We start from the raw sequence: 27,899 nt of genomic DNA on the forward strand, positions 1-27,899 counted from the left end.
AACAAAATCAAGGTAGCAGATCAAAAACCCCCATAACATAAGCTCCTGGTTTGTTAGGAGACAGAGGTCTAATTTCACAATGTCCATACCCACATTCCACACATACACAGGTGAGCCCTGCACACATAAAGGGTCAGACCGCGCTAGACGATACCTACAGATCTAATTGGGCATGCCCATATAAATAATACAAAATATACTCAGATATCAATTTTAGCCCAGAATTACCATCTGCGCAGGTCTGCATTTCTTCAAAGCCAGGGGCATGAATGCCTAATGGCATTGTAAACAGGCATGAGCACACTACAACAATAATTATATGCCGTTTCTACTAAACATAAATAAAGGAACATAATATGATGGCCAACCTAGTTAGCTACTTTAGGCCAAAAATCCTTATGTTCAGTAATCGCCTAACCCTGTATGGATGTACTACACAAAAGAAAGCGAAGTATGATGAAACCTTACCCATTCCCACACATGGAGCTCAAGTATGGGCATCCACTGAAGGGTGGCCTAAGGTGAAAAACTCACCCCAAACCACCGTGCACCAGTAAAGACTGCCCACCATGTAGACAAAGGTCCGTAGCAGCAAATGAAGACCTCTACCCCCCACACACATATAAGAGCACCTGTCCCAGTTGTCAAGAAATGGGTGCCCAAGAAAAGAACAGGGGCAAAAGCCCCAATGGAAAATCAATGGAAAAGTTTGCACAATTTCTAATATTTTTAATGGAATCGCCAGTGTATAATACTGAAACCATACCCTTTCCCATCCAAAGAGACATCCCAGATACTGCTCGGAAATCCCAAACTGCATCTAATGATGCCCAGTGTTGGACAAATAATGTGCCCCATGGACACTAATTATGGCAAAAATACAAAACTTTAAAGAGCAGGAAAAAAAAAAACAAAAAAAAAAAACAACATGGAGTCTATCGGGATTAACCCCATGGACAAAAAAAGGAAAGCACGATGTTACCAAAAGACGCATACTAAAAGGTAAACCAATGAAGCGCAGAGGACATATTGTAGCGCCGGGGAAATCCCCCCCAGAGATAACAATTACAAAAAATAATAATAATAGAGGACCCCTAACAGAAACCACTATGTGTGGCACCCAAGATGTATATAGTCATAAGACACAAGGTCCATAAAAGGTAGTACGCTCCTACAAAGGAAGAAAATATACTGTCCATATAGGTAAAAAGATCACAGACAGAAGAACAAGATTTAAATGATTCCAGGTACAGTTGCCAAAAAGTCCAATAACATGATATATTATACTATACTATCCATCAGGGGAAGTCATAAAGTGTGTACAAATTTGGGGCTGTCAATACCGGATATAAAGTCCTTCCCCTCAGCACCTTCTTTCCTCCCCCAAAGGAATCAAGTCATATACACTTATAAAAGCCGGTAAAAAGCAGGTCCTCATTCAGTCCATTCGGGGCCAAAGAGTTCAAATTGAAGATCCACTTAGACTCCCGTCTAAGTAATTCCGATGTAATGTTGCCCCCTCTGATATTGGTGTGGACTTTATCCAGACCCAGAATTCTGGTTCCTTTCCACAAGGAATTGTGCTCCGTAAGGTAATGCGCAGCCACCGAAGTGATAGATTTTCCTTTTGTCTTGTCCTTTTTTGCCATAGTGATATTCGAAAAATGTTGTTGGATTCTCTTCCTAAGTTCTTGAGTGGTTTGCCCAACATACACCTTTGAGCACGGACATACCAGAGCATAGATCAGGTTTCTGGTCCTGCAGTTAAAATATGCTCTGGGAGCAATCTGGAAAGGCAAAGATGGTAACATAACATTAGTATCTCCAGCCGTAAAAGGACAAATATTGCAATTCCCACAAGGGAAAGTACCCCGAAGTTGAAAACCACTGTTGGTACTTATAGTGGGGCGTTGGAAGTGGCTATGGCTAAGACAATCTTTGAGATTCCTTGCTCTTCTTGCTATCAGATTGGGCCTGGGTGAAAGATGTGGTAATAGCTTTGACTCACCCAATAACAGACCCCAATATCTGGACAAGATGCTGCGTATATCCTGCCACTGATTGTTAAACGAGGTGATTATCCCCAATGGTCTGCCCGAGGCCTTCGCTCGAGGATGCAATAAATTAGCCCTATCTTGACCTCTGGCCTCAACAAATGCCCGTGAAATTACCTTTGTTGGGTACCCTCTTTCTTTAAATCTTGATGTCAACTCGCGAGAATGCTTCAGAAAATCATCATGGTGAGTGCAGTTCCTCTTGATTCTGTAGAACTGCCCTTTTGGTATGCCTTCTTTAAGGTGCTGTGGATGGAAGCTGTTGAAGTGTAGCAGATTATTCGTTGCGGTAGGTTTCCGAAATAGGCTAGTAGTGATTTTGGAGTCCATCACATGGAGTTTCAAATCAAGGAATTCAATCTCCGTTTGTGACCTCTGTGAAGTGAGGCGGATGTTCCACGGATTGTCATTTAAAGTGTCAATGAACAATTGGCATTCATCCAGGGTGCCTGTCCAGAGGAATAGAATATCATCAATATAGCGTAACCATTTGACAACATGAGTGGAATATCCCTCCAGATAGTATACCCTGGTAGCCTCCCACCAACCTAGAAATAGGTTGGCGTATGATGGAGCACATCGGGCACCCATAGCCGTCCCCCTGACTTGCCTGTAATATGCACGATCAAACGTGAAATAATTTTGATCCAAGATGAACCGAAGGAGATCCAACACAAAAGAATCATGCCTTCTATCTCCGGATGTTTCTCGATCCAGGAAGTAGGAAACGGCTTGTAGCCCCAACTCATGTCCTATGCAGGTGTAGAGTGATTCTACGTCAAGAGTCACTAACCAGGTTCCGATGGGGAGTGTCAAGTCTTGAACCTGCTGTATCAAAGAGGTAGAGTCTCTAACATAGGACTGAAGAGATATGACCAGAGGCTGTAAGAAAAAATCAACATAGATGCATGGTCTTTCCAGAAGTCCCCCTATCCCTGATATTATGGGTCGCCCTGGGGGAGCCACCAGGGACTTGTGTACCTTCGGGAGCATATAGAAGGTGGGAATTTTTGGATAATTATTAAACATAAAATCCCTCTCTCGTTTGTTAATGATGTTATTGCAAAAGGCGGCCTCTAAGAGGCGAAATAGTTTGGCCTGAAACACATTTGAAGGGTCAGAGGGAAGGACCTGATAACATTCCCGATTTAATAATTGACGTCTAGCCTCCCTCAAATACGAATCTATAGGCCAAATAACCAGATTCCCCCCCTTGTCCGCCTCCCGGATAACAAATTCCCGATTAGAGCCCAATCTGGTGATGGCAGCCTGCTCAGCCTTGCTGATGTTTCTGCCCCTATTGGGGTCCAGTCTCAATTGCTGTATATCAAGAACCACCTAAATTCACCGTAATCAAGGATGTCTATCTTTTTTGCAGACAACTCACTTTTAAGTTGCTTTACCACCAACCCTCGATTCTGGATGAACATCCCGTGGCTGATAGAGCGGTCCTTAGGGACCTCCTGGACTTATTGGAAGAGGGAGACGAGAGTTGCCCCAGAAAAAGGTTCACTGGTAGGTTGCTTTCACAAGCTACTCCTGCCTTTTCATTATTTCCAGTGGTACAGAACTTTTTTAATGCTGTGGTTCTTGATATAACATCATGATGCAATAACATCATTAACAAACGAGAGAGGGATTTTATGTTTAATAATTATCCAAAAATTCCCACCTTCTATATGCTCCCGAAGGTACACAAGTCCCTGGTGGCTCCCCCAGGGCGACCCATAATATCAGGGATAGGGGGACTTCTGGAAAGACCATGCATCTATGTTGATTTTTTCTTACAGCCTCTGGTCATATCTCTTCAGTCCTATGTTAGAGACTCTACCTCTTTGATACAGCAGGTTCAAGACTTGACACTCCCCATCGGAACCTGGTTAGTGACTCTTGACGTAGAATCACTCTACACCTGTATAGGACATGAGTTGGGGCTACAAGCCGTTTCCTACTTCCTGGATCGAGAAACATCCGGAGATAGAAGGCATGATTCTTTTGTGTTGGATCTCCTTCGGTTCATCTTGGATCAAAATTATTTCACGTTTGATCGTGCATATTACAGGCAAGTCAGGGGGACGGCTATGGGTGCCCGATGTGCTCCATCATACGCCAACCTATTTCTAGGTTGGTGGGAGGCTACCAGGGTATACTATCTGGAGGGATATTCCACTCATGTTGTCAAATGGTTACGCTATATTGATGATATTCTATTCCTCTGGACAGGCACCCTGGATGAATGCCAATTGTTCATTGACACTTTAAATGACAATCCGTGGAACATCCGCCTCACTTCACAGAGGTCACAAACGGAGATTGAATTCCTTGATTTGAAACTCCATGTGATGGACTCCAAAATCACTACTAGCCTATTTCGGAAACCTACCGCAACGAATAATCTGCTGCACTTCAACAGCTTCCATCCACAGCACCTTAAAGAAGGCATACCAAAAGGGCAGTTCTACAGAATCAAGAGGAACTGCACTCACCATGATGATTTTCTGAAGCATTCTCGCGAGTTGACATCAAGATTTAAAGAAAGAGGGTACCCAACAAAGGTAATTTCACGGGCATTTGTTGAGGCCAGAGGTCAAGATAGGGCTAATTTATTGCATCCTCGAGCGAAGGCCTCGGGCAGACCATTGGGGATAATCACCTCGTTTAACAATCAGTGGCAGGATATACGCAGCATCTTGTCCAGATATTGGGGTCTGTTATTGGGTGAGTCAAAGCTATTACCACATCTTTCACCCAGGCCCAATCTGATAGCAAGAAGAGCAAGGAATCTCAAAGATTGTCTTAGCCATAGCCACTTCCAACGCCCCACTATAAGTACCAACAGTGGTTTTCAACTTCGGGGTACTTTCCCTTGTGGGAATTGCAATATTTGTCCTTTTACGGCTGGAGATACTAATGTTATGTTACCATCTTTGCCTTTCCAGATTGCTCCCAGAGCATATTTTAACTGCAGGACCAGAAACCTGATCTATGCTCTGGTATGTCCGTGCTCAAAGGTGTATGTTGGGCAAACCACTCAAGAACTTAGGAAGAGAATCCAACAACATTTTTCGAATATCACTATGGCAAAAAAGGACAAGACAAAAGGAAAATCTATCACTTCGGTGGCTGCGCATTACCTTACGGAGCACAATTCCTTGTGGAAAGGAACCAGAATTCTGGGTCTGGATAAAGTCCACACCAATATCAGAGGGGGCAACATTACATCGGAATTACTTAGACGGGAGTCTAAGTGGATCTTCAATTTGAACTCTTTGGCCCCGAATGGACTGAATGAGGACCTGCTTTTTACCGGCTTTTATAAGTGTATATGACTTGATTCCTTTGGGGGAGGAAAGAAGGTGCTGAGGGGAAGGACTTTATATCCGGTATTGACAGCCCCAAATTTGTACACACTTTATGACTTCCCCTGATGGATAGTATAGTATAATATATCATGTTATTGGACTTTTTGGCAACTGTACCTGGAATCATTTAAATCTTGTTCTTCTGTCTGTGATCTTTCTACCTATATGGACAGTATATTTTCTTCCTTTGTAGGAGCGTACTACCTTTTATGGACCTTGTGTCTTATGACTATATACATCTTGGGTGCCACACATAGTGGTTTCTGTTAGGGGTCCTCTATTATTATTATTTTTTGTAATTGTTATCTCTGGGGGGGATTTCCCCGGCGCTACAATATGTCCTCTGCGCTTCATTGGTTTACCTTTTAGTATGCGTCTTTTGGTAACATCGTGCTTTCCTTTTTTTGTCCATGGGGTTAATCCCGATAGACTCCATGTTGTTTTTTTTTTTTTTTTTTTTTTCCTGCTCTTTAAAGTTTTGTATTTTTGCCATAATTAGTGTCCATGGGGCACATTATTTGTCCAACACTGGGCATCATTAGATGCAGTTTGGGATTTCCGAGCAGTATCTGGGATGTCTCTTTGGATGGGAAAGGGTATGGTTTCAGTATTATACACTGGCGATTCCATTAAAAATATTAGAAATTGTGCAAACTTTTCCATTGATTTTCCATTGGGGCTTTTGCCCCTGTTCTTTTCTTGGGCACCCATTTCTTGACAACTGGGACAGGTGCTCTTATATGTGTGTGGGGGGTAGAGGTCTTCATTTGCTGCTACGGACCTTTGTCTACATGGTGGGCAGTCTTTACTGGTGCACGGTGGTTTGGGGTGAGTTTTTCACCTTAGGCCACCCTTCAGTGGATGCCCATACTTGAGCTCCATGTGTGGGAATGGGTAAGGTTTCATCATACTTCGCTTTCTTTTGTGTAGTACATCCATACAGGGTTAGGCGATTACTGAACATAAGGATTTTTGGCCTAAAGTAGCTAACTAGGTTGGCCATCATATTATGTTCCTTTATTTATGTTTAGTAGAAACGGCATATAATTATTGTTGTAGTGTGCTCATGCCTGTTTACAATGCCATTAGGCATTCATGCCCCTGGCTTTGAAGAAATGCAGACCTGCGCAGATGGTAATTCTGGGCTAAAATTGATATCTGAGTATATTTTGTATTATTTATATGGGCATGCCCAATTAGATCTGTAGGTATCGTCTAGCGCGGTCTGACCCTTTATGTGTGCAGGGCTCACCTGTGTATGTGTGGAATGTGGGTATGGACATTGTGAAATTAGACCTCTGTCTCCTAACAAACCAGGAGCTTATGTTATGGGGGTTTTTGATCTGCTACCTTGATTTTGTTAACCCCTTTTTTTGTTGGTGCCTATATGGTAACATTCACATACACCTGATTGCGTTTCCGGTTATAGAACGATCGGGTCCCTGGTGCATGCGTGGCAGGTACTTTTCAGCAGTGTTTGGTGACATCAAATACTCAATGAGATTCTACCCTAAGTCCCCATGTGTCAACTTGATAAGATGTGCACGTTTGGCTCATTTATTGTTTGCAACTATGTGACCAAGTCCGTAAGCTTGGAATAACAACCAGCGCCTGCGCAGTAGCTAGGTTTCGTCTGTGACCGCCGTATTTGTTGATATGGTTACCAGGAGACCAAGCCTTTTCCAGGCGCTTGCGCAGTAGAGATTCCCCACGTGTGACCGCCCCTTCGGTCACATGGTTTCCAGGGGAACAAGCCTTCCTTCCTTCAACAAGGCAGGCGCCTGCGCAGTAAGGGGTTCTTTTCCCACTTGTGACCGGCGCCTCCAGCTGACTATCCTGTGCCGTCATGTGCGTTTGCGATCCTGGTATGTACATGAACCAAATGATTGGTCCTTTTGATGTGTATGTGTTTTCGGTGCAGATAACTCATGGCCATCAACTTTCACGGATGAGTCACTGTATGTCTGTGTCCTCTGTTTACCGTTGCGTAGCAATGATGGTTTCCGGTCAAGGAAGCCGGAGCATGCGCATTAGAACACTGCTGATGCTGCTTGCCTGACCTCGTGGGATCACACACGGCTGTACTCACTTATTGGGCATAAAATAAGGTATATAAAGATTGATGTTGATAGCGAAAATCACACCCCTGATGAAGCCACCCTAGTGGCGACACGCGTTGGGTTTTCGTTTCTCTTCTTTCATGCCTGGTATCACTTGATGGGGATTAGGTCAGATTTGTTTGCCTCATGGGGGATATTTGCATGTGTTGGTTCTGGTCCTATTTCATTTATGGGTAATTTACTCATCTAGTAAGTTATACTTATGTTTATGGGAAATGCTGGGTTATTATACCTGCCTCTCTCACATGTGTAGAGTTTAAGTATATGCATATTATTGAGTGCTCCTAAGTGAGGTATCATACTATTTAAGATCATTTATCTTAAGATCTAAGTATTGTACTGTTCTCAGTCTGTTTTATATTACTCCTTGTGCATATGAGGCTTTATTTTTGCATTCTCTATATCTCACACATTGACAAATATACTGTCCATATAGGATTTCTAGGACCAGGTGTATATATATGCATGTATTTGTGTATTATTCTTATTGTCTCCTACAAGTCTGTTTCCAGGCATGTGCCTTACTTTGGGCATTATGTACTGTTTTTAAATGTTTTTAATGTTTTCAGTATCTGTGTTATATCTTATACCTTAATAAAGCTGTGACCTTGTCTGCATATCATCCTGCTGTCTGGTGATCCCCGTTGTTCATGGCCTTTGCTTTGTTTTGTTTTGTTTAAGTCCATGTGACGACTCATACATCCGGAGAGCAGTAAGACGAGCAATGCAAAAGATGACCCCGGGGGGTGATGTGGCAGCATTTTTTACTGTTTTTGAGCAGGTAGTAGAGCGAGAGAATCTACCGCCAGACCAGTGGGCTGAGGTTCTGGGCCCCTATTTAACTGGCGAGTCCCAGAAGGCTTATTTTGTCCTGGCCTTACAAGATGCCCGCGAATATGTCAAACTAAAAACTGAGATACTGGCACGCTCATGGGTGACTATGTATTTCCGAGCTAAAAGGGTCCACTACTGAGCATATTGCAGTGATAAACCCCTTCACTCCCAAATGTTTGATTTGCTGCATCTGATACAGAAGTGGTTGCAGCCGGAATCCTCCACCCCGGTCCAGTTGGTAGAGTGGGTTGTAATGAACTAATTTATCCACTCCCTTCCAAGGCTGGTGCAGACTTGGGTTCCCCAGTGACATCCCCAAAATGTGGATGACCTGATTGGCCTAGTGGAAAGTTACTAGGTGATCGAGAGGTCCCTAAGGGAGCCGGGTGGTGTTGCATTCCCATACTGGGATACCCAGATGGAGCCCAAATCCCAAAAGAGTAGTAGTAGAGCCACCACTGGTGGTAGTCCGAGATCCCAAGGGGTCACTGAGGGGTTGCCAAAGGCTGCAGGTAAAGACTTGCTCTGCTGGAGATGTCACGGTCCTGGTTATATAGCACGCTGTCGTATTCCCTACTAACAGATGGTCTGTAACATGGGGAGGTGCTGTTTGTACTATGCCTACCCCTCCTGCATTGTGTACTATCAGCCCGCTGAGGGTCCACAGGCATGTCCCGTAACAAAGAATGGGGTATTGGTATCAGGACTTATGGAGTTTGGTGACCCTGGCAAGGGCCACACTTTCCCACCAGTTGATCCCCGGAAAACACATGGGCATATGCTGTATTCACAGGGAATCCAAGGACTACCAGGTTGCCAGAGTGTCTATAAAAATTAACTGTGGGGCTAAGATACATGAGGTTAGGGTGGTTAAGGACTTGGTACACCTGGTGATAATAGGGCGGGACTTTAGCCTGTACTGGGGCTTATGGTGGAAGGCGGGGATACCAAGAGACTCAGATAGGAGCCAGTCCAACAATGATGAAACCCCATCACAGTTGGAGGTGGATGAGTTCTCCTCGTGTGTCCTGGCTGGGGAGCAGGACGTGATGGTGACCAGTGAGGCCGAGATTCCCAAACTGGGGGTTTCTGGGAGATATTTTGGGTCTGCTTGAATGTGGGATCTTATTCCAAAAAGGATTTGACAATGTGACTGTTATAAATGGGGTGGCTCAAGAACCGGGGACTGACACCAGGTTTCCACATTTTGCTATAAATGAGGATCTGGTTTATTGGGTCACAAAACTGAGAGAGGAAGTGGTAGAGCAGTTGTTAGAACCGGGTCCATATAGGCATAGGGTACTTGACCTGGCACATTCTCATGTCTTGGGTGGGCATCTGGGAGTAGACAAAACTCAAGAATGGGTCCTTCGGAGGTTCTACTGGCCAGGGTGTCACAGAGAGATTGTTAACTACTGCTGATCCTGCCCTACTTGTCAGCTAACTGCTCCCGTATCATACTTCCAAAGTGCTCTAGTCCCATTGCCCATTATAGAGTTCCCATTTGAACGGATTGTGATTGACCTTTTAGGCCCCTAGTTAAGTCCTACAGGGGGCACCAATACATCCTTGTAGTAATGGACTATGCAATACGGTACCCGGAAGTGGTACCCCTGAGAAACTCCTCTGTTGTGAGCGTAGCCGAAAGTTAGTCCATATTTTCTCCTCAACGGGCCTGCCAAAGGAGATCCTGGTGGACCAAAGAACTCTGTTTATTGTCCATTGTGATGAGGGAACTGTATAAGACTCTCCAGATTCCAGACATCCACAGACGGAAAACCTGGTGGAGAGGTTCAACAAGACCTTGAAATCCATGCTTAAGAAGGTTGTGGAAAAGGATGACAAAGACTGGGATTGCCTACTGCCGTATCTGTTGTTCTTTATCATGGAAGTCCCATAGGCCTCCACGGGGTTCTCACCTTTCAAGCTACTATACGGAAGGCACCCTCGTGGACTTCTGTATATTGCAAAGGTGACCTAGGAAGCAGAGGTTACACCCCACTGGAGCATCATCGAGCATGTGGCCCAGATGCAGAACGGGATAGCAAAGGTGATGTTGATTGTGAAGGATAGCCTCCATCAAGCACAAGAGGCCCAGGCAAGAGTCTACAATAGGGCATCGAGACTAAGACAGTTTAGCCTTAGAGACTGGGTGTTGGTGTTGATCCCCACAGTTGAGTGACGTCAACTACAAGGTCCAACAACCAGGGAGAAGAAAGCCATACCAGGTCTACCACGTTAACCTGCTCAAACCATAGTGAGACAGGAAACTGGTGGAAGCTGCATGCCTGGGGTTCAAGGATGTCACAGTGGCAGAGTCACTGTCCCAGAAACAACAGTGCCGGGAGTTGTTTCTGCGGAACGGGGACCTGTTTTCAGAATTGCCAGGTTGTACGCAGGTCATGGATCATTAAATCCTGATGAACCTCATGTGAGAGTGAACCAAAGGTCATATCGGATTCCCGAAGCCCACCATGAGGTGATCTCCAAGGAGGTGAGGAGAATGTTGAGCCTGGGAGACATCAAAGAGTAGCTGGTCCAGCCCCAATGTCTTGTGCCACAGCCGAACAGGGCTTGGTGTCTCTGTAATGACTACAGGAAGCTAAGCGAGGTGTCCAAGTTCGACTCATATCTGATGCCCCGGGTCAAAGAGCTCATCGAGAGGCTAGATTCAGCCAGACATATAACCACCTTGGACCTAAGTGCCAAGGAGAAGACGGCCTTCTCTACAGGATGCTGTTTAGTCTGCAGGGAGCCCCAGCTACCTCCCAGTGGGCCATGGCCCGGATCCTATCCTCTCACAAAAAGAATTCCACCACTCATCTAGACGACATTGTGATCTTTAGTCTGGATTGGTGTAGTCACCTGCAGAAGTTCCAGGCGGTACTGGATGCAGGCAGGGTTTACTATAAACCCAAAGAAGCGTGCCATGGGTAAGTAAGAGGCAAATTACTTGAACTACGTCCTTGAGAGGGGCGAAATAAAGCTGCACATAAATAAGGTGGAGGCAATCCACAATTGCCCGCAACCGGTCTCCAAGAAGCAAGTTTTGTCCTTTCTGGGAATTGTAGGATAGTATAATTAATTTATACCAAATTTCATCATACTAACCACCCCTTTGGCTGATCTTCTTAAGAGTACAAAGACATTGATGGCCATGTGGTCCACTGAAGCGGAGATGGCATTCCAGGAGTTGAAGCTCGCCCTATACAAACAGCCGGTCTTGGTCACACCTGACTTCACAAAGGAGTTTGTGGTCCAGATGGATGCCTCCAAGGTCAGGTTGGGACTGTGTTGTCCCAGGTAGTAGATGGTGATGAACATCCATTTCTACACCTGAGTAAGAAACTCTCCTCCTGTGAAAAGAACTATGCTATAGTAAAGAAAGAGTGCTTGGCCATCAAATGGGCAATTACTCTGTTAGGCCAGAAAGTCAGGATAATGTCAGACTATACGCTTCTGAGATGCATGAGGGAAAGAAACGAGAAGAATGCCAGGGTGACTACGTGGTTTCTGGCGCTTCAGGACTTCAGCTTCCATGTCGAGCACAGGCCAGAGAAGCTACATGTTAACACAGAGATGCTATCCACACTTCCCTGCTTAGTGAGTGGAGGTGCCAAAAATCTCCAGAAGTTTTCTCCGGCACACTGTGTTGAGAGGGGTTAAACAGCTATTTTAAGAGCTGGGTTTTTGTGGATGACCATAGAGTGGGTGGCAGGTTATCCACTTTATCTCCAAACCACAGTGTGGTCTGGGAGTTTAATAGTTGGCCTCCAGACACATATAAATAGTGCTTATTGTATGTCTGGGTTTTTTTTTGATACCTGATGAAGGCTGCACTGTAAAAATAGCAGCCGAAACGTGTTGTACTGTATTTTAAAAATATTTTGAAAATATATATATATTTTTTTTTTTCCTTTTTTTGTTTTGAGAAAGTAAATGAATTTTTATTAACATTTTTCACTGGAAGTGGATGCATTCAAAAAATCCTAAAGTGCTTGGCGCCACATTTGCTTGGAGTTTATTTTCCCTTTGAATTCACCACCTATGTGGATCCGAAGCAGGATCGACACATAGTTCTCCAAAGTGAGCTGCACACCTTATTGGATTATACAATATATGGAGAAGGGTTGCCTAAAGAATTGATTCCTTGAGAATCTCAACGTTCATTTCTTACCGATAGAAGGTGAGCATAACCACAACTAAAAGAATTTTTTTTATTGTTGGTAAAAATGTATTACGCACAGAGGAAGCGCTGCACTTGTCTCTTTTTTTCCCCTCTTTCCCTAAACCAGGGTATTTCTAAAAGATTTTTCACTTAGTGGCAGGATTGCTATCTAATTACTGGTAAATTTCAGCTGGTAACATGACTTTCCGTGGCTTTTTGCTCTTCTCTTACTTGTTGTGTTTAATACTTTTTCCCTTTGTCATTTCTCATTATTACACATACAGTAGCTTAGTTTATGGAATCTATGGTTTGAGTTATTTGCCTGTGTGGATTAGATGGGTTGTGACCAACATCTGGTGAGAATTTCATGTCAATAGCACCTTTAAAAATATATTTACTTAGAAAGTTGGTGACATGTTCAATACTTATTTCACCCATTGAGTATGCATATACATATACATACAGTATGTTTGTGTGTGTATGTTTTGCAATGCAAATAGTGAAGCTCATCAAGAGAATGCCAAGAGTGTGCAAAGCAGTAATCAAAGTAAAAGGTGGCTACTTTGAAGAACCTAGAATATAAAACATAATTTCAGTTGTTTCACACTTTTTTGTTAAATATATAATTCCACATGTGTTAAGTCATAGTTTTGATGCCTTCAGTGTGACTGTACAATTTTCATAGTCATGAAAATACAGAAAAATCTTTAAATGAGGAGGTGTGGCCAAACTTTTGCTCTGTACTGTATATATATATATATATATATATATATATATATATATATATATATATTACAGTAAGTAATTACAGTACAGTAACTTTTATGTAACCCAGAGCAACTCTACAAATAATTTAGTTTTACCTCCTTCCTAAAACAAGGGCTCACACAGCCACGAAGGAAGTTGAAGAAAAAAAAATAAAGTAAAAAAAAATGGCTGCTTCAAAGATAAGAGAACAAAAACTTGTCAGTAAAGGGTTAAAGTGGCCATATACATTAGATAGAGGTAGGTTGATAGTTGAATGACCATTGATCGTTTGACAATCAATCATTTTGCTGCCATGGCCATACAAATTTTCATTCACATTCCATATGGATCAGATTGTTGGCTGTTCCTGCCAATCGCTGAGCTCCGCTGTCTATGTGTATTTTCATTGCTGAAGGCTTGACTAGAGTAGAAGGGTGCATACTTTACATGTCCCTTCATTCTAACGTCTGATTGGGGTAAAGCTGCCAGGAGAAATTAAAGATAGTAATTCCCAGTTCTGGTGATCGGTGGTGATCCCATCAGTGGCACCAACACCAATCTAACAGTTACCATCCATCCAGTGGGTAATTGATAACTTGTTTAGGCTCGACTACCACTTGAAGACCATTGGGGTCCCATCCAAGTATTGGTTTGCAAACTGCCAACAAACTAAATAATTAGGTTGATGACAGGGCTGGCCTGAGAGATTATGGCGCCCTAGGCGAAACTATTTTGTTGCGCCCCTACTACTTTTAACATACCTCCCAACTTTTGAAGATGGGAGAGAGGGATAAAGTTTGCGGCGCACTAAGCACGCCGTGGCAAATTTTAGGCCACGCCTCTGACCACACCCATTCATAACTAGCCACACCCATATCCACATCCCAACCACACCCATTTAGCACTGCTGATCACACTGTTTCATAAAGAATAATTATAAACAAAAAAATATGGCCACACAGTGCTCCATACTGTATAAAGCCACACATGATGCTCCATAATGTATAACGGCCACACATGATGCTCCATGCTGTATAACGGCCATTGGCCACACATGATGCTCCATACTGTATAATGGCCACACATGATGCTCCATACTGTATAATGACCATACATGATGCTCCATACTGTATATTGGCCACACATGATACTTCGTACCGTATAATGGCCACACATAGCTACTCCTACACACGCGGCTGCGCTCCATACACATGCGCTCCGCTCCATACACCTCATACACATGCGGCTCCGCTCCGTACACCTCGTACACATTTAGCTTCGCTCCATACACCTCATACACACACGACTCCGCTCCGTACACCTCATACACACGGCTCCGCTCCCTACACCTCATACACATTCAGCTCCTCCCCATACACCTTTTGCCTTTTGAAAAGATTTTTTATAATTTTTTCTATTTTTTCTCTGGCGCCCCCTTAGGGTCGGCGCCCTAGGCGGCCGCCTAGTTCACCTATACGTTCGGGCCGGCCCTGGTTGATGACATAAGTTTATATCATATGTTAACTATCAATCTATTTATTGCTAATCTAATCAGCAGCTGATTCAGGATTGATATAAGGGTTAGAGTACATTTGTGGGTTTGGGTTCATGGGTGCCATTCTATTGTGTATTGGATTCTTGGACAATGATATTACATGTTCTTCTTCAAAATGTGTGTAATTGTTTTCTTCCAAGGTCCATCTCCAGTTCTGCAGAGTTCTGATGGAAACTGGGTAGCATTACAAAGTATAACGTTGCCTCCACCAAGAATGCTTGCCCAACCAAAGAGCCAAGTCTTCAAATCCTTAGAGAACGAGTCTACCGTTGTCTCAGCTTATGACGAGATGGGCTCTGACAGTGACGAGGAGGTTGATTGGAACTTGGCACTCAATGCATATCGGCAAAGAACAAGAGAAATGTCTGATGATTCCTGCTATACGGACTCCCAGTATAACACAGAGTGGGCATGTGGCAATGATTATTATCAGCCTGTAACATCCCCATCATCCGGACTGTTTACAAACACCGAAACTGTGTATTCCGACTCCGAAACCTCTTCTGTTAACTCTCTAAAAGAGAGTCGGCTGTCTGCCAAATCTCTATGGCCAAACAGAAAGAGTGCCTGTGAGCAGATGCATAAGGACTACGTCTATGGAAAGATGGATATCAATTTCAACCCACAGTCTATTAGTATGGAGTACTCAGACAGCAGCGAAGCAGAAAAAAGCCATGCAGATATTGAGAAACGGTCAAGGAGATGGAGGAAGAGCAAAGTATCCCTGGAGGAGGCGGGGGAGGGGAGCAATACAGTAGTGAAAGTGCAGAAAAGGACTATGGACACAAATAAGGTTTGTTTAGAAAATGACGTAAGTCATCAATTTTTATCTGGAATTCTTTTTCTGTATGTAATTGACCTGAATAATGACAGAAATGGCAGACAGTCCTATGCAAGCACCATAATGAGATGAGAGTTATAAAACCTTACCATAAATCATACAGCTCACACAAATAATTATTGTTTAAGCTATATTAATAACTGTATGTAGAAAACTAAGGCTACGTTCACATTTGCGCCTTTGGGCGCAGCGTCGTCGACGCAACGCACGACGCATGAAAACGCTTGGAAAAACGCATGTTTTTTGGACGCATGCGCTCAACGCATGCGTCGGAAAACGCAGCGTTTTTTGGTAAAATCTTTGCGTTTTAACCCAAAAACGCAGCGTTTTCCGACGCATGCGTTTTCCTAAAGTGATGTCATTCTTCCAAAAAAAAACCCCCAAATAGTGTCTAGACACTAGATAAAGACCACCAATGGCTAGAAGAGGCTGGGTGTAATGTAATTGTCTATATATACCCTGGCAGAGATGAATTCCTCCCATTTTGCTTGTGTTTCCAGCATCATGATGGAGCGTCCCATGGAGAGTATCTACATGGATATGGAGTTGGATTTTGCCTTGGATAATGCCTATGCTATCGCCTATTACCATCAAAGGAAAAGGGATAAATGGAGAAGGAGTCATCGGCGCTTTTGGCTACACCCTATCGTGGAAGTCCGGGAGAGCCGTGGAACCTACCATTGCTTCTTTGGAGAGCTAAATGACAACCTGGACAAATATTTTGAATATACCAGGATGTCTCAAGACAGCTTCCGCTATCTGCTGCGTCTGGTGGAAGGAGCCATTACCAGGCAGGACACGCAGCTTCGGCGATCAATTTCTGCAGAGGAACGGCTGCTGGTGTCTCTACGGTAGGTAATGTAGCATGACAGTGATATTTTCTGCCCTTGTGCCCTTTTTTTTTTTTTTTGTAAGTTTTTGGGGTTGGGTATGGTACATGTATTTATTTTTATTACAATGTACTTTAATTTAATTTCTTTATTTTTCTTCTTGGCAGTTTCCTGGCTACCGGAGAGACCTTAAGATCCCTGCATTTCCAATTCAGGAATTATTGCCGACACATGTCACACATTGTGGGATAATCTCCGTGATGAATTTTTACCCGTCCCTACAACTGAAATATGGGAGGCCAACGCCAATAAATTTGAACAACAGTGTTCTTTCCCTAACTGTATTGGAGCGGTGGATGGGTAGCACATTCGGATTACAAAGCCTGCAAGAAGTGGATCTCTGATTTTTAATTACAAAAAATACTTTTCCACCGTGCTCATGGCAATTGCAGGTGCGGACTGCAGGTTTCTCGCCGTGGACATTGGTCGTTTGGCCGTGCAAATGACTCACGGACATTTAAGGAGTCTGATATGGGGCCAAGATTATATGAGAACAATTTTAATTTCCCCCAGCCACGACCTCTTCCCAACACCGAAGGCCCTGCGATGCCATTTGTTGTGGTGGGGGATGAGGCGTTTCAAATGTGTGCCAACCTACTGAAACCCTACTCCAGTCGGGGCTTGGACCACACAAAAAGTATTTTCAATTACAGACTGTCCAGGGCCAGAAGAACTGTGGAGTGCGCCTTTGGCATCCTTGTCTCCAAATGGCATATATTAGGATCCGCCATTAATCTGAAAATTAAGACAGTGGATGAGGTGGTGAAGGCTTGTGTGGTTCTTCACAATTATATTATGGCCAAAGAGAGACTGATCGTGGAACTCGATGAACCCATACCAAACCCATTGCCCGATTACCAAAATGATCCTCTGAGGACAAGTATTGAAATTGCGCAGATGAGGGATCGATTTGCTTCCTATTTTGTTTCAGATGTTGGCCGTGTGTCATGGCAAGATACAATGGTGTAGTGTTTATGTTTTACTGTTGTACTTTATTCTGGTTTTAACTACAACAATAAATACCTCTACTGTGACTGTGCTACAAATATAATATAATGATAAAATATTTATACAGTATTATGTGCAATAAATGTCATCAGTTTAGGTGGGTAATGTAATGTTCTTTCAAATTTGGCATCTACCTATACTTTATAAATGTTTGTGTTTTGACTAAACTTACTTTAATGTGCCCTATCTACAAACTGGCTACCCTTTTTTTAAAATGTTGTTGTTTAATAAAAAATAGTTTACAGTTTTCTAGACTTCTCCAAAGTCCATTTTTCTACCAACTGTGCTAAAACGGTGTACCGCCCAAAACGTACTCTGGTGATCACCAGCTCCCAAAAAAAACCCACTTTTGTTCACATGGCCGTGTGTTCTATAGTTGAGCGAACAAGATCGGCTCCCTCCTTGTCAAACTGTCAAGTTTCCAGACTAGTTGCATGTGGAACACGGCTTCATTGAGCGCGCTGGCTGATCATCAATTTTCACCCGCCGCAGCTGCATGTGCCGCGGCAGTGTGACTGGCACCACACCATGGCGAGGCCAACAAATAGGCTTCGGTTGTGCATGGGTTGTGCCACTCACACAGCCTTGGAACATGCGTCTGCGGTGCCGGAAAAAAGAAGATCATCAACCGCACACCACGAAGCCGGGTCCATATGCAAGTATTTGGAAAGTGTTCAGCTTGCCAACGAGGGAGCCGATCTTGTTCGCTCCACTCTTGCGAGTCTAAAGTATTGAAGTCAGGATGCAGAAATACATCCTGATTCAAATAGTGTCAACACTTTGCAACGTGACCATTGCAACCACTTACCGGAGCACTGACCTTATTCTATGTATACAATCTATGTCAGTTAGTGTTTGTAAACACCTCATAGAGCAATGAGAGACAGCCAAAAAAAGGCAAAATAAAAATTGTTGAAATAGTGTCTGACATTGCATATATATGAGGTGTTTAAAACAAAAAATATGTGTAGACGGCGCACGGTGTGAGTTGCCGAGAAGTACACTGCACAATAAAAACACATATTGTTTGCAAAATAACAGTTTTAATAGGGGAAACAGGAAAAAAAGGGGGAAATAAAACTATGGGGTATCAACCTCAGCTACCATGGGTGAGTGGTAAGTGTCTGCGTGGGAGTGGGGAGAGGAAGAGGAGGATGATGTGGAGCCGTAGTCCAAGAGACTTGAGGGCAAATCAAAGCCCTCTGTGTATGCCGGCGAAGACAAAGCCACCTCTGCAGGGGAGGGAGGAGGCAACACAAGCCTGCCACTTGTTCTTGACTGGCTCTGGCTGCTCCTGCTCCGGCTCGACCCCAGCCGAGATCTTGATGTCTGTGTTGGAGCAGCCAGAGCCTCAGCTGCTGATCTTGTAGTCTTCCTCCTCTTTTTTTGTCCCTCTGCGCCTTCCCCAGCAGGACGGGTTCTGGAGGCTGAGGGCCTAGCAGGAGCAGGCCTCGGCGGCTGTGTGATGGTGTCGGTGGCGGCGTCCCTCGGCACCCGGACCTCGGGAGAGTGGCTCTGCAGCAGGAGTCAGAGTCATGCTAGCCAGCGATGGCACTATGGGCATTGTAGTCGCTGACTGCATGATCCGAGCCTGCTGCAGAGCACTCACGTAGGCATTGTTGCAGGCCTGCATCACCAAAATCTGGAGTTCCGGCGTAAGATGTTCCACCATGCACTTCGCAATGGCACTAAAAAAATGTTTTGCCAGCCTCGAGAGCTCGGATTCCATCGTTTCAAGGCGCCGGTTGATATTGGACAGAGCTGTGTCCATTCTATCGCCCAGCGCCTTGAAACAATTCTGGAAGACCGTGCTCAAATGCAAAAATTCGGGCATTAGCGGCCTGTCCGAGGCCCGCTGACTCTGTCGGGAATACCCGAAGGAAGGAGCACCAGTGGCCTCGGCCAGGGGAACACCTGATGGACCAGCTGCCGGTTCTCCAGATGGTGGTGCATGCCTGCTCTCGCTGTGGGATGGCTGTGACGGGTCAGATGGCGATTCATAAAGGACCGGTCCAGATGGGCCAACAGGCTCGAGGGAGCTGCTGTGTGTTCTGTGGAAAGATAAGGAAAACATTAGTATTACAAAAAAACAGATCACATACGCCAATTCCTGTAATATAATAAAGTTAACATTACATAACTCAACAGTAAAATTTTTTAAAATATAACTCCGTCTGTCTGTCAGTCTGTCTGTCCTTAACTCATAATTCGCTGATTGTTCTCGCCAGCTGCCTGTCATGGCTGACGCGACCAATCAGCGACGGGCACATTGCAGAAGAAAATGAGCGAAACCTTCCCGCAGTCAATGCCTGTCGCCCGCATACTCACCACTGTCATTGCTAACGGCCGGCGTTCATACAAAAAGTTTTTGGACTAAAAACATAGGTGTCAGCAACTCTTTAGTATTGACGCTGCCTATGCCGCATGAATATTTAAAAATTGAAAGTTACAATTTGATTTGAAAAAAAAACATTGTTGCCCTCTGTTGGCTATTGAAACGACCGACCGCCAGATTTTATGATGATCGCAGGACGTGCCATGACGTCTGTGACATGTGACAGGGACGTCATCACAGTTCCTGCGATCAGAACGGAAACTGTCGTGGACTACAAGGACCGTCGCGGTAAAATTAAAAAAAAAAAAAAAAACTGGATGGGCAATATACCATGGCACTAGTGAAAATGTAACATGGCTGGCCAATAGACTACGTGGAATGGCCAATATAATACGTGGATGGACAATATGGTATGTGGCTGGACAATGTTTTATGTGGCTGGGCAATATACGATGTGGAAGAGAAATATAATACGTGGCTAGGACATGTACTGTGTGGCTGGGCAATATGCTATGCGGCTGTGCAATAAACTAAGTGGATTGGCAACATACTATGTGGATGGTCAATGGCTTGGCCATGTACTATGTGGCTGGGCAATTAGCTATGTGGACATGCATATTGTGCAGTACCAGATGCTTTGCACCAATACTTACTCTCGGCGGCCAAGGACCGGTCTCAGAAACTGCAATGCCCTTGTATATTTGTACGTGGACGTCCTTGCCGCAGCAGCACCACTTCGAGCCTGCTTCTCCTCCTTCCACAGGCCCCGATTGAAACGGTCCTTCATGGATCGCCATCTGGTCTTTAACTTTTTGACTGTGAATGCAAACAAAAAAAGGTAAGAAAATGTACATTTCCAAATGATAACACAGCCGTGTGCGATGCAACAAAGTTGAAGGTGTTGATCACATCACACACGGTTGTGTTATCCTGGACTGATGGGTCTGAGCGGAGTTTCAAAAATACTTACCAAAGTTTGATTTGTCCGCAGTGGATGCGCTGTCAAAGCCATCCCACAGCGATTTTGCCACCTCCGCCCACATCCGTCTCAACACAACCTGGTCCACGTGCCGGGGGTCACGGCTGTCCCACAAAGGGCCACGCTCCTGTATGCTGGAAATAAGGAGATCTACATCTATACTCTCATCGCGGTCCCGTTGTGAAACCTAGAATAATATAAGAACATTAATGATAACGTTTTGAACAAATTGCCAACAACCACCAACACCACCCACCAGGCCCCCACCCCCCCCTCCACCCGGAAAAAAAAGGAAATAAAAAAAAAATATATTCCTTTTGTTTTGAAAAATACTTACTCGCCGTCTTGCCGCCACAGCTTGGCCCCGAGGTCGCTGCTCCTGCTGGGTCCCTTCCTCCTCACTTCCAGAAGCCTGTAATTGTTTACAAAATAAATTAGTGCCAAGTGTACAAATGACAGCAAATAGTAAGCAACTGTACATAATACTCACCGAACTCCCCTGCGCCGTGTGGCTTGATGAGTCGGTCGCCATTATATACCTTGACAATTCTGCAAGGAAAAATTTTAAAAAAATTTACAGGAAAAGCACAAAAACACTGCCACATAAAAGAAAATAGCAAAAAATTAAAATACATCATTACTACCACAATGGACTGATCACTCATAGGACAATGCCAACTCAGCAAGCACTGATCAAACCACAACGCCATACATTGCAATTAAAATCAATGGCAGATACGACACAATGCAGAGTATAGCAAAAGCTGAATTCAGTTCCAGAAAAGATAAAAAAACAATTCAGCAACAACAGCCCCCTATGTAGCAATCAAAAAAATTAGACACATATACCTTTTTGGCATAGAAAAAAAAAAAATTACAAAGGGCAAAGAAAAGGCAAACTAGCATAAACCGCCATACTTTACAATAAAAAACATCAAGACATGATCCAAGAAAACGCCATACGGTTACCCCCAGAATAGAAACCAGAATTAAAACCACATAAACCAGAAATTAAACAAGAAAAAAAAAACACAGTGGAACAACCGCATGACAACAGAAGAACCCAAAATAAAATTAAAACCAATCCAAAAACAAGCAAGGCCGGAGACAAGAAAACGCCATCATGTCACGCCAGAAATACATCAGAACTATATATAAAACCACAGATTTTCAATAAAAACCCACAGTGGCATAGCCGTTATAAAGTACAGACCAAACATTGCACAAATTGAATTCAAAATGAAGAAATAAAACACAGAAAAGAAATGCAATGAGAATTTATATACTTTAATCCAGAAATTAAACAAGAAAATCATTAAAAAAACAGTGGAACAACCGTATGTCAACTGAAGAACCCAAAATACATTACAACCAATCCAAAAACAAGCAAGGCCGGAGACAAGAAAACGCCATCATATCACGCCAGAAATACATCAGAACCAGATGTAAAAAAAACCATTTTCAATAAAAACCCACAGTGCCATAGCCGTAACCAAACATTGCACAAATTGAATTGAAAATGAAGAAAAAAAACATAAAAAAAATGCAATGAGAATAGATACTTACAGCTTGTGAAAGCAGATCTCTCTTCAGGTGTTGTCTGTCTGTATTGCAGCTGGTAAATGACAATGCCAACCCCTTTTTTTTTTATTTATAGGGTGTTTTGTAGTGTCTAGACAGTGTCTAGACACTTTTATTGTTTTTTAGTAAAAAGACGCATGCGTCATACAACGCACAGCGACGCAAGTACCTGCGTCGCCTGCGTTGTCAATAGACTTCAATGGGTTTTTTGGGCGCATCGGTGACGCAAACACGACGCATGCGTTTTTTTAAAAAATTTCGATGCCGGAAAACTGCAACATGTTGCGTTTGCCGCGCCCCTCCAGGTGCGCTCAAACGACGCATGCGTCGCAAAACGCAGCAAAACGAATGACAACGCATGTCCATGCTCCCTCAATGTTAAAGATAGGGGCGCATGACGCATGCGTCGCTATGCGTCGACGACGCTGCGCCCAAAGGCGCAAATGTGAACGTAGCCTTAGTGTGGAAAATATCTCAATCAAACTTGTATTAGTTTAATCAAGGTAAATGTTTTATCTAAAACCATTGAATAGTGTGGTGCCTCTTTTTCACCACCAGGTGGCAATCATGCACTAATTCTTGAACTGAATATTCAGAAACATATCAGATAAATAAAGGTTGATAGTCTAGTAACTGATTGTTGTACTGACGCAACAATATACATTTTATTCCATATTGGGCATTAGATTCACCCGGCCATACAGGTTCGATGACTCCTGGTGACAAATAATTAGTCTTTCAGCAGCAGATTGTCAGATTGTTCATGGATGACAGATCCTTCTTTGAATGAAAGATGTTTCATCTGATTTCCAGCAGAAAAAAAAATACAGCTGACTTAGGTTGTTTTATAGATTAAAAAATCTATACTGACCTTCATGACTGGCACCACCTCTCCGCTCTCCCCTGTGTTCTTTGCCAATCTCTTGACAATTTAAAGGGACCAGATCAGCCAATCAGAGGCACTGATCATCCACAGCTTTCACTTTTCCATCCAAATGGAAGAAACACAGTTCTTCTGCTCTGACGGAAATGTGAAGGCTGCAGCTGATCAGTGGCCACTGATTGACTGCAGCAGTCAAAAGAAAATGTCAGGAGACTGGGGGGGGCACATGTCTGAGAGCGGAGGAGCAGCCCCAGTCTAGGAGGAAAGGAAACATTTGAATTGAGTGAGGCCAGACACGTCTAGTTGGAATGTGGCCAGAAGTATGCAAACTGCAGATTTGCAGTCACGTGCTCACCGCTCCTGGCGCCAGCCTAGGAGAATCCTCAAAGCACATGTGGTGCCCCTCAGGGTCCAATTGCCACAGAGGTACTGCACCTCAGCCAGAGGTGTGGTACCCCACTCTCGGGTAAGGAGGGGGCACTACATGGTACCCGCATACTAGCAACCAACACCACACCACTCCAGGCCAGGGGATCTGTGCGGACCCTATTTAGGGAGGGCCCCATCTCAGGCTGGAGGGGGGACTAGGTAGAGGGTGTGGGTGAAGGCAGTATATAAGGGTAGGAGACCTGGAGGTAGAGTGACAGTTGGGAGTGAAGTGTTGTCATTGAAACGGGAGGAGTCGGTGAGAGAGAGGAGCGAGTCGCTGAGGAGAGTTTAAGAGGAGCTCCAGAGAAAAGGGGTCCTAGGGGCCAGGTAAGTGAAGAATCCACCTGTGGCACCCGAATTCACACCGAACGTAGTCGGGTGGGGGGACCACGTCACAGTGGGGACCGGCCCCAAACTAGAGGAGAGACTGTAGGACTCAGCTAGCAAACTGGAGGCTGTGTTGTCTCTATGTGCCACAGCCAAATCTACACACAATCACTAAAAAGGCAGCCATATAGGGTCAAGGGGACCAGGAGGACGTCGCCCGACAGGACCTGAGGCTGCTGGCTTGGGACACTGTGTATGAGTGTGTGAGGAGGGTGTGAGCCAGCACAAAAAGATGACCTTGAAAGATACACAACAAGGGGGTCCCAGAAAAGAGCACCCAAACTACCCGATAGCTGGCTGGACTGGAAGGACACAGCACCCGGCTGGTGATTATAGCCTAAGACTGTGAGTAAAGTGTGAAAACTGCACCCTGCTGTGTTCTCAGAATTATTTACTGCGTCACCTGCCCAATATTACAACAGCTACCATCATCAAATAACTGTTATATCTGCCCTGGGGCCCCCCTCTACCCATGGGGAGCTGTACCATCTTTGCTGCGTCACCACCGGCCCCAGTGGACCTGAACCGCAGCGTCGGCCATCCCTTGCTGAACACCATGGGTGGCATCACGAATCAATCCCATATAACTTTTCCACTTGCATTTTTTTATTGCACACCTAGGGCCACAGAGACGGGTCACGGCCCTGTGACTTCCCCAAAGAACTGTCCGACCCGGTTCCGAGTCCCCACCGCCCCCCCTGGTGGGCGTCGCACACACAGTGCACAAAATGTGAGGAGTCACAAGTCTGCAGTCACATAGAGTGACTGCAGACTTACAGCCTGAGATTAGACAACTCCTTTAGGCATGTCACCTCTGCAGTAACTCATAGTATTTCTGGAAGGGAAACTTACATATGCTGTGGCATAATAAGATTCTCATAGGTCATTTACTCCACATTGATGAGCAGAGCAACATGATATTGTTTCGCCACACTATTGGGCTCCATATCTGACATTGTTATGGCGCTCTGTGGCTGACAACATGTGACAGTTCTGGGAGAGTAGAGATACCTGTGGCCATCTACAAATGTGTTCCTTTATGCAGTGATTTCTCTCCACATTTTGCTGTTATTTTAGGTGTTATAAAGAGACTATGAATAGCAATGTGTAATTCTTTTTATTGCCTACAGAGTTGTAGTGATTTATCAGAAACTGGGATGAGCAGTGGAGATCAGCAACATAGAACGGAAAGTGACAGCATTGAGCAAAAACTAAAGACTAGAATAAATGAATTAACAGCAAAGATGAGCGACAGAGAAACTTCATCTGGAGATGAGCACGAGCCGGAGCCTAGACTGAGCGCTGGAAACTATGAAATGCTTTCATCAGAAGACAATTCCACATGTATACAAGAGGAACTGAAAAAGGTACGAAAACTGCCAACATCTCAAAAACCACCTCATATAAGTTTATAAGTTACATTCTTTAAAGGGGTTGTCTGGTTGGTAGAAGTCATACCTAGTGATGAGCAAATGTCCTCGCATATGGTGTTATCCAAGCATGCTCGGGTGCTCAACGAGTGACTTCGGCGTGCTCGAAACATATGTTCACGTCCCAGCGCCTGCATGTCTCGCGGCTGTTTAACTGGTATAGTCTCTAACTGGGTCGCTGTGACCAGTGGGGTACCGCAGGGGTCGGTATTGGGACCTGTTCTCTTCAACATATTCATTAATGATCTGGTAGAAGGTTTACACAGTAAAATATTGATATTTGCAGATGATACAAAACTATGTAAAGCAGTTAATACAAGATAAGATAGTATTCTGCTACAGATGGATCTGGATAAGTTGGAAACTTGGGCTGAAAGGTGGCAGATGAGGTTTAACAATGATAAATGTAAGGTTATACACATGGGAAGAAGGAATCCATATCACCATTACACACTGAACGGGAAACCACTGGGTAAATCTGACAGGGAGAAGGACTTGGGGATCCTAGTTAATGATAAACTTACCTGGAGCAGCCAGTGCCAGGCAGCAGCTGCCAAGGCAAACAGGATCATGGGGTGCATTAAAAGAGGTCTGGATACACATGATGAGAGCATTATACTGCCTCTGTACAAATCCCTAGTTAGACCGCACATGGAGTACTGTGTCCAGTTTTGGGCACCGGTGCTCAGGAAAGATATAATGGAACTAGAGAGAGTACAAAGGAGGGCAACAAAATTAATAAAGGGGATGGGAGAAGTACAATACCCAGATAGATTAGCGAAATTAGGATTATTTAGTCTAGAAAAAAGACGACTGAGGGGCGATCTAATAACCATGTATAAGTAGGGTTGAGCGAAACGGGTCGTGCATTTTCATAAGTCGCCGACTTTTGGCAAAGTCAGCGTCTCATGAAACCCGACCCGATCCCTGTGCGTGGTCGGCCATGCGGTACGCGATCTTGGCGCTAAAGTCGCGTTTCGTATGACGCGTTTAGCGCCATTTTTTCAGCCAATGAATGAGCGTGGGCAGAGTGATGACATAGGTCTTAGGGGAGTGAACGCCTATCGTCATGTTATCGCTTGTGCGCAGTAGGGATTTGGAATGTGCAATACAAAATTTTCTGTGCTGGGACAGAGGGGACAGAGGAGAGAGAGAGAGAGAAAAAAAAAAATAAATAAAAAAATAAATTCCTTCATTGGGTTTCGTGTTTCGGCCGAAACCCGACTTTTCACGGTGGTCGGCCGATTTCACTCGACTCGACTTTTAAGACAGTCGGGTTTCACAAAACCCGTCTCGACCCTAAAAAACTAAAGGTCGCTCAACCCTATGTATAAGTATATAAGGGGACAATACAAATATCTCGCTGAGGATCTGTTTATACCAAGGAAGGTGACGGGCACAGGGGGGCATTCCTTGCGTCTGGAGGAGAGAAGGTTTTTCCACCAACATAGAAGAGGATTCTTTACTGTTAGGGCAGTGAGAATCTGGAATTGCTTGCCTGAGGAGGTGGTGATGGCGAACTCAGTCGAGGGGTTCAAGAGAGGCCTGGATGTCTTCCTGGAGCAGAACAATATTGTATCATACAATTATTAGGTTCTGTAGAAGGACGTAGATCTGGGGATTTATTATGATGGAATATAGGCTGAACTGGATGGACAAATGTCTTTTTTCGGCCTTACTAACTATGTTACTATGTTACTATGTTACATGCAGGGATTGCCTGTTTGTTAGGCAATCCCTGCATGTGTTGCAGTTATCGAACATCTGCGAGACATACAGACGCGGTGACTCGGACATATTTTTCAAGCATTCCGAAGTCACTCAGTTAGCACCGAGAGTACTCTGATAACACCTCTTTTGAGCTTGTTCGCTCATCACTAGTTATCATCTACACACGTGGTCAAAATTGTTGGTACCCCTCGTTTAATGACAGAAAAACCCACAATGGTCACAGAAATAACTTGAATATGACAAAAGTAATGATAAATAAAAGATCTATGAAAATGAACAAATGAAAATCAGACATTGCTTTTCAGCCATGCTTCCACAGAATAAAAAAAAAAACAACTCATGAAATAGGCCTGGACAGAAATGATGGTACCCCTGAAAATAATGTGACAAAAGGGACATGTTAAATCAAGGTGTGTCCACTAACTAGCAACACAGTTGTCTGCAATCTTGGAATCAGTGAGTGGGCCTGTATATACTGTGCTGTTTGGTGACATGTTGTGTATCACACTCAACATGGACCAGAGGAAGCGAAGGAAAGAATTGTCTAAGGAGATTAGGAAGAAAA

The 27,899-nt window shown here is 44.2% G+C and overlaps 1 protein-coding gene across 7 annotated transcripts in view; it reads left to right on the top strand.

The window, feature by feature from the left end:
• MYRIP (myosin VIIA and Rab interacting protein) overlaps positions 1-27,899 on the top strand; it is a 1,107,682-nt gene that overhangs the window by 941,440 nt on the left and 138,343 nt on the right. For all 7 annotated transcript variants that reach the window (XM_077269059.1, XM_077269058.1, XM_077269060.1 and 4 more), the window contains 2 exons: positions 14,981-15,633; positions 25,304-25,540. In XM_077269059.1, the coding sequence (XP_077125174.1) occupies positions 14,981-15,633; positions 25,304-25,540 (890 nt within the window). The remainder of the gene's footprint in view (positions 1-14,980; positions 15,634-25,303; positions 25,541-27,899) is intronic.

The sequence above is a fragment of the Ranitomeya variabilis genome, chromosome 6 (assembly GCF_051348905.1).
Source record: "Ranitomeya variabilis isolate aRanVar5 chromosome 6, aRanVar5.hap1, whole genome shotgun sequence".
NCBI classification, from domain to species: domain Eukaryota; kingdom Metazoa; phylum Chordata; class Amphibia; order Anura; family Dendrobatidae; genus Ranitomeya; species Ranitomeya variabilis.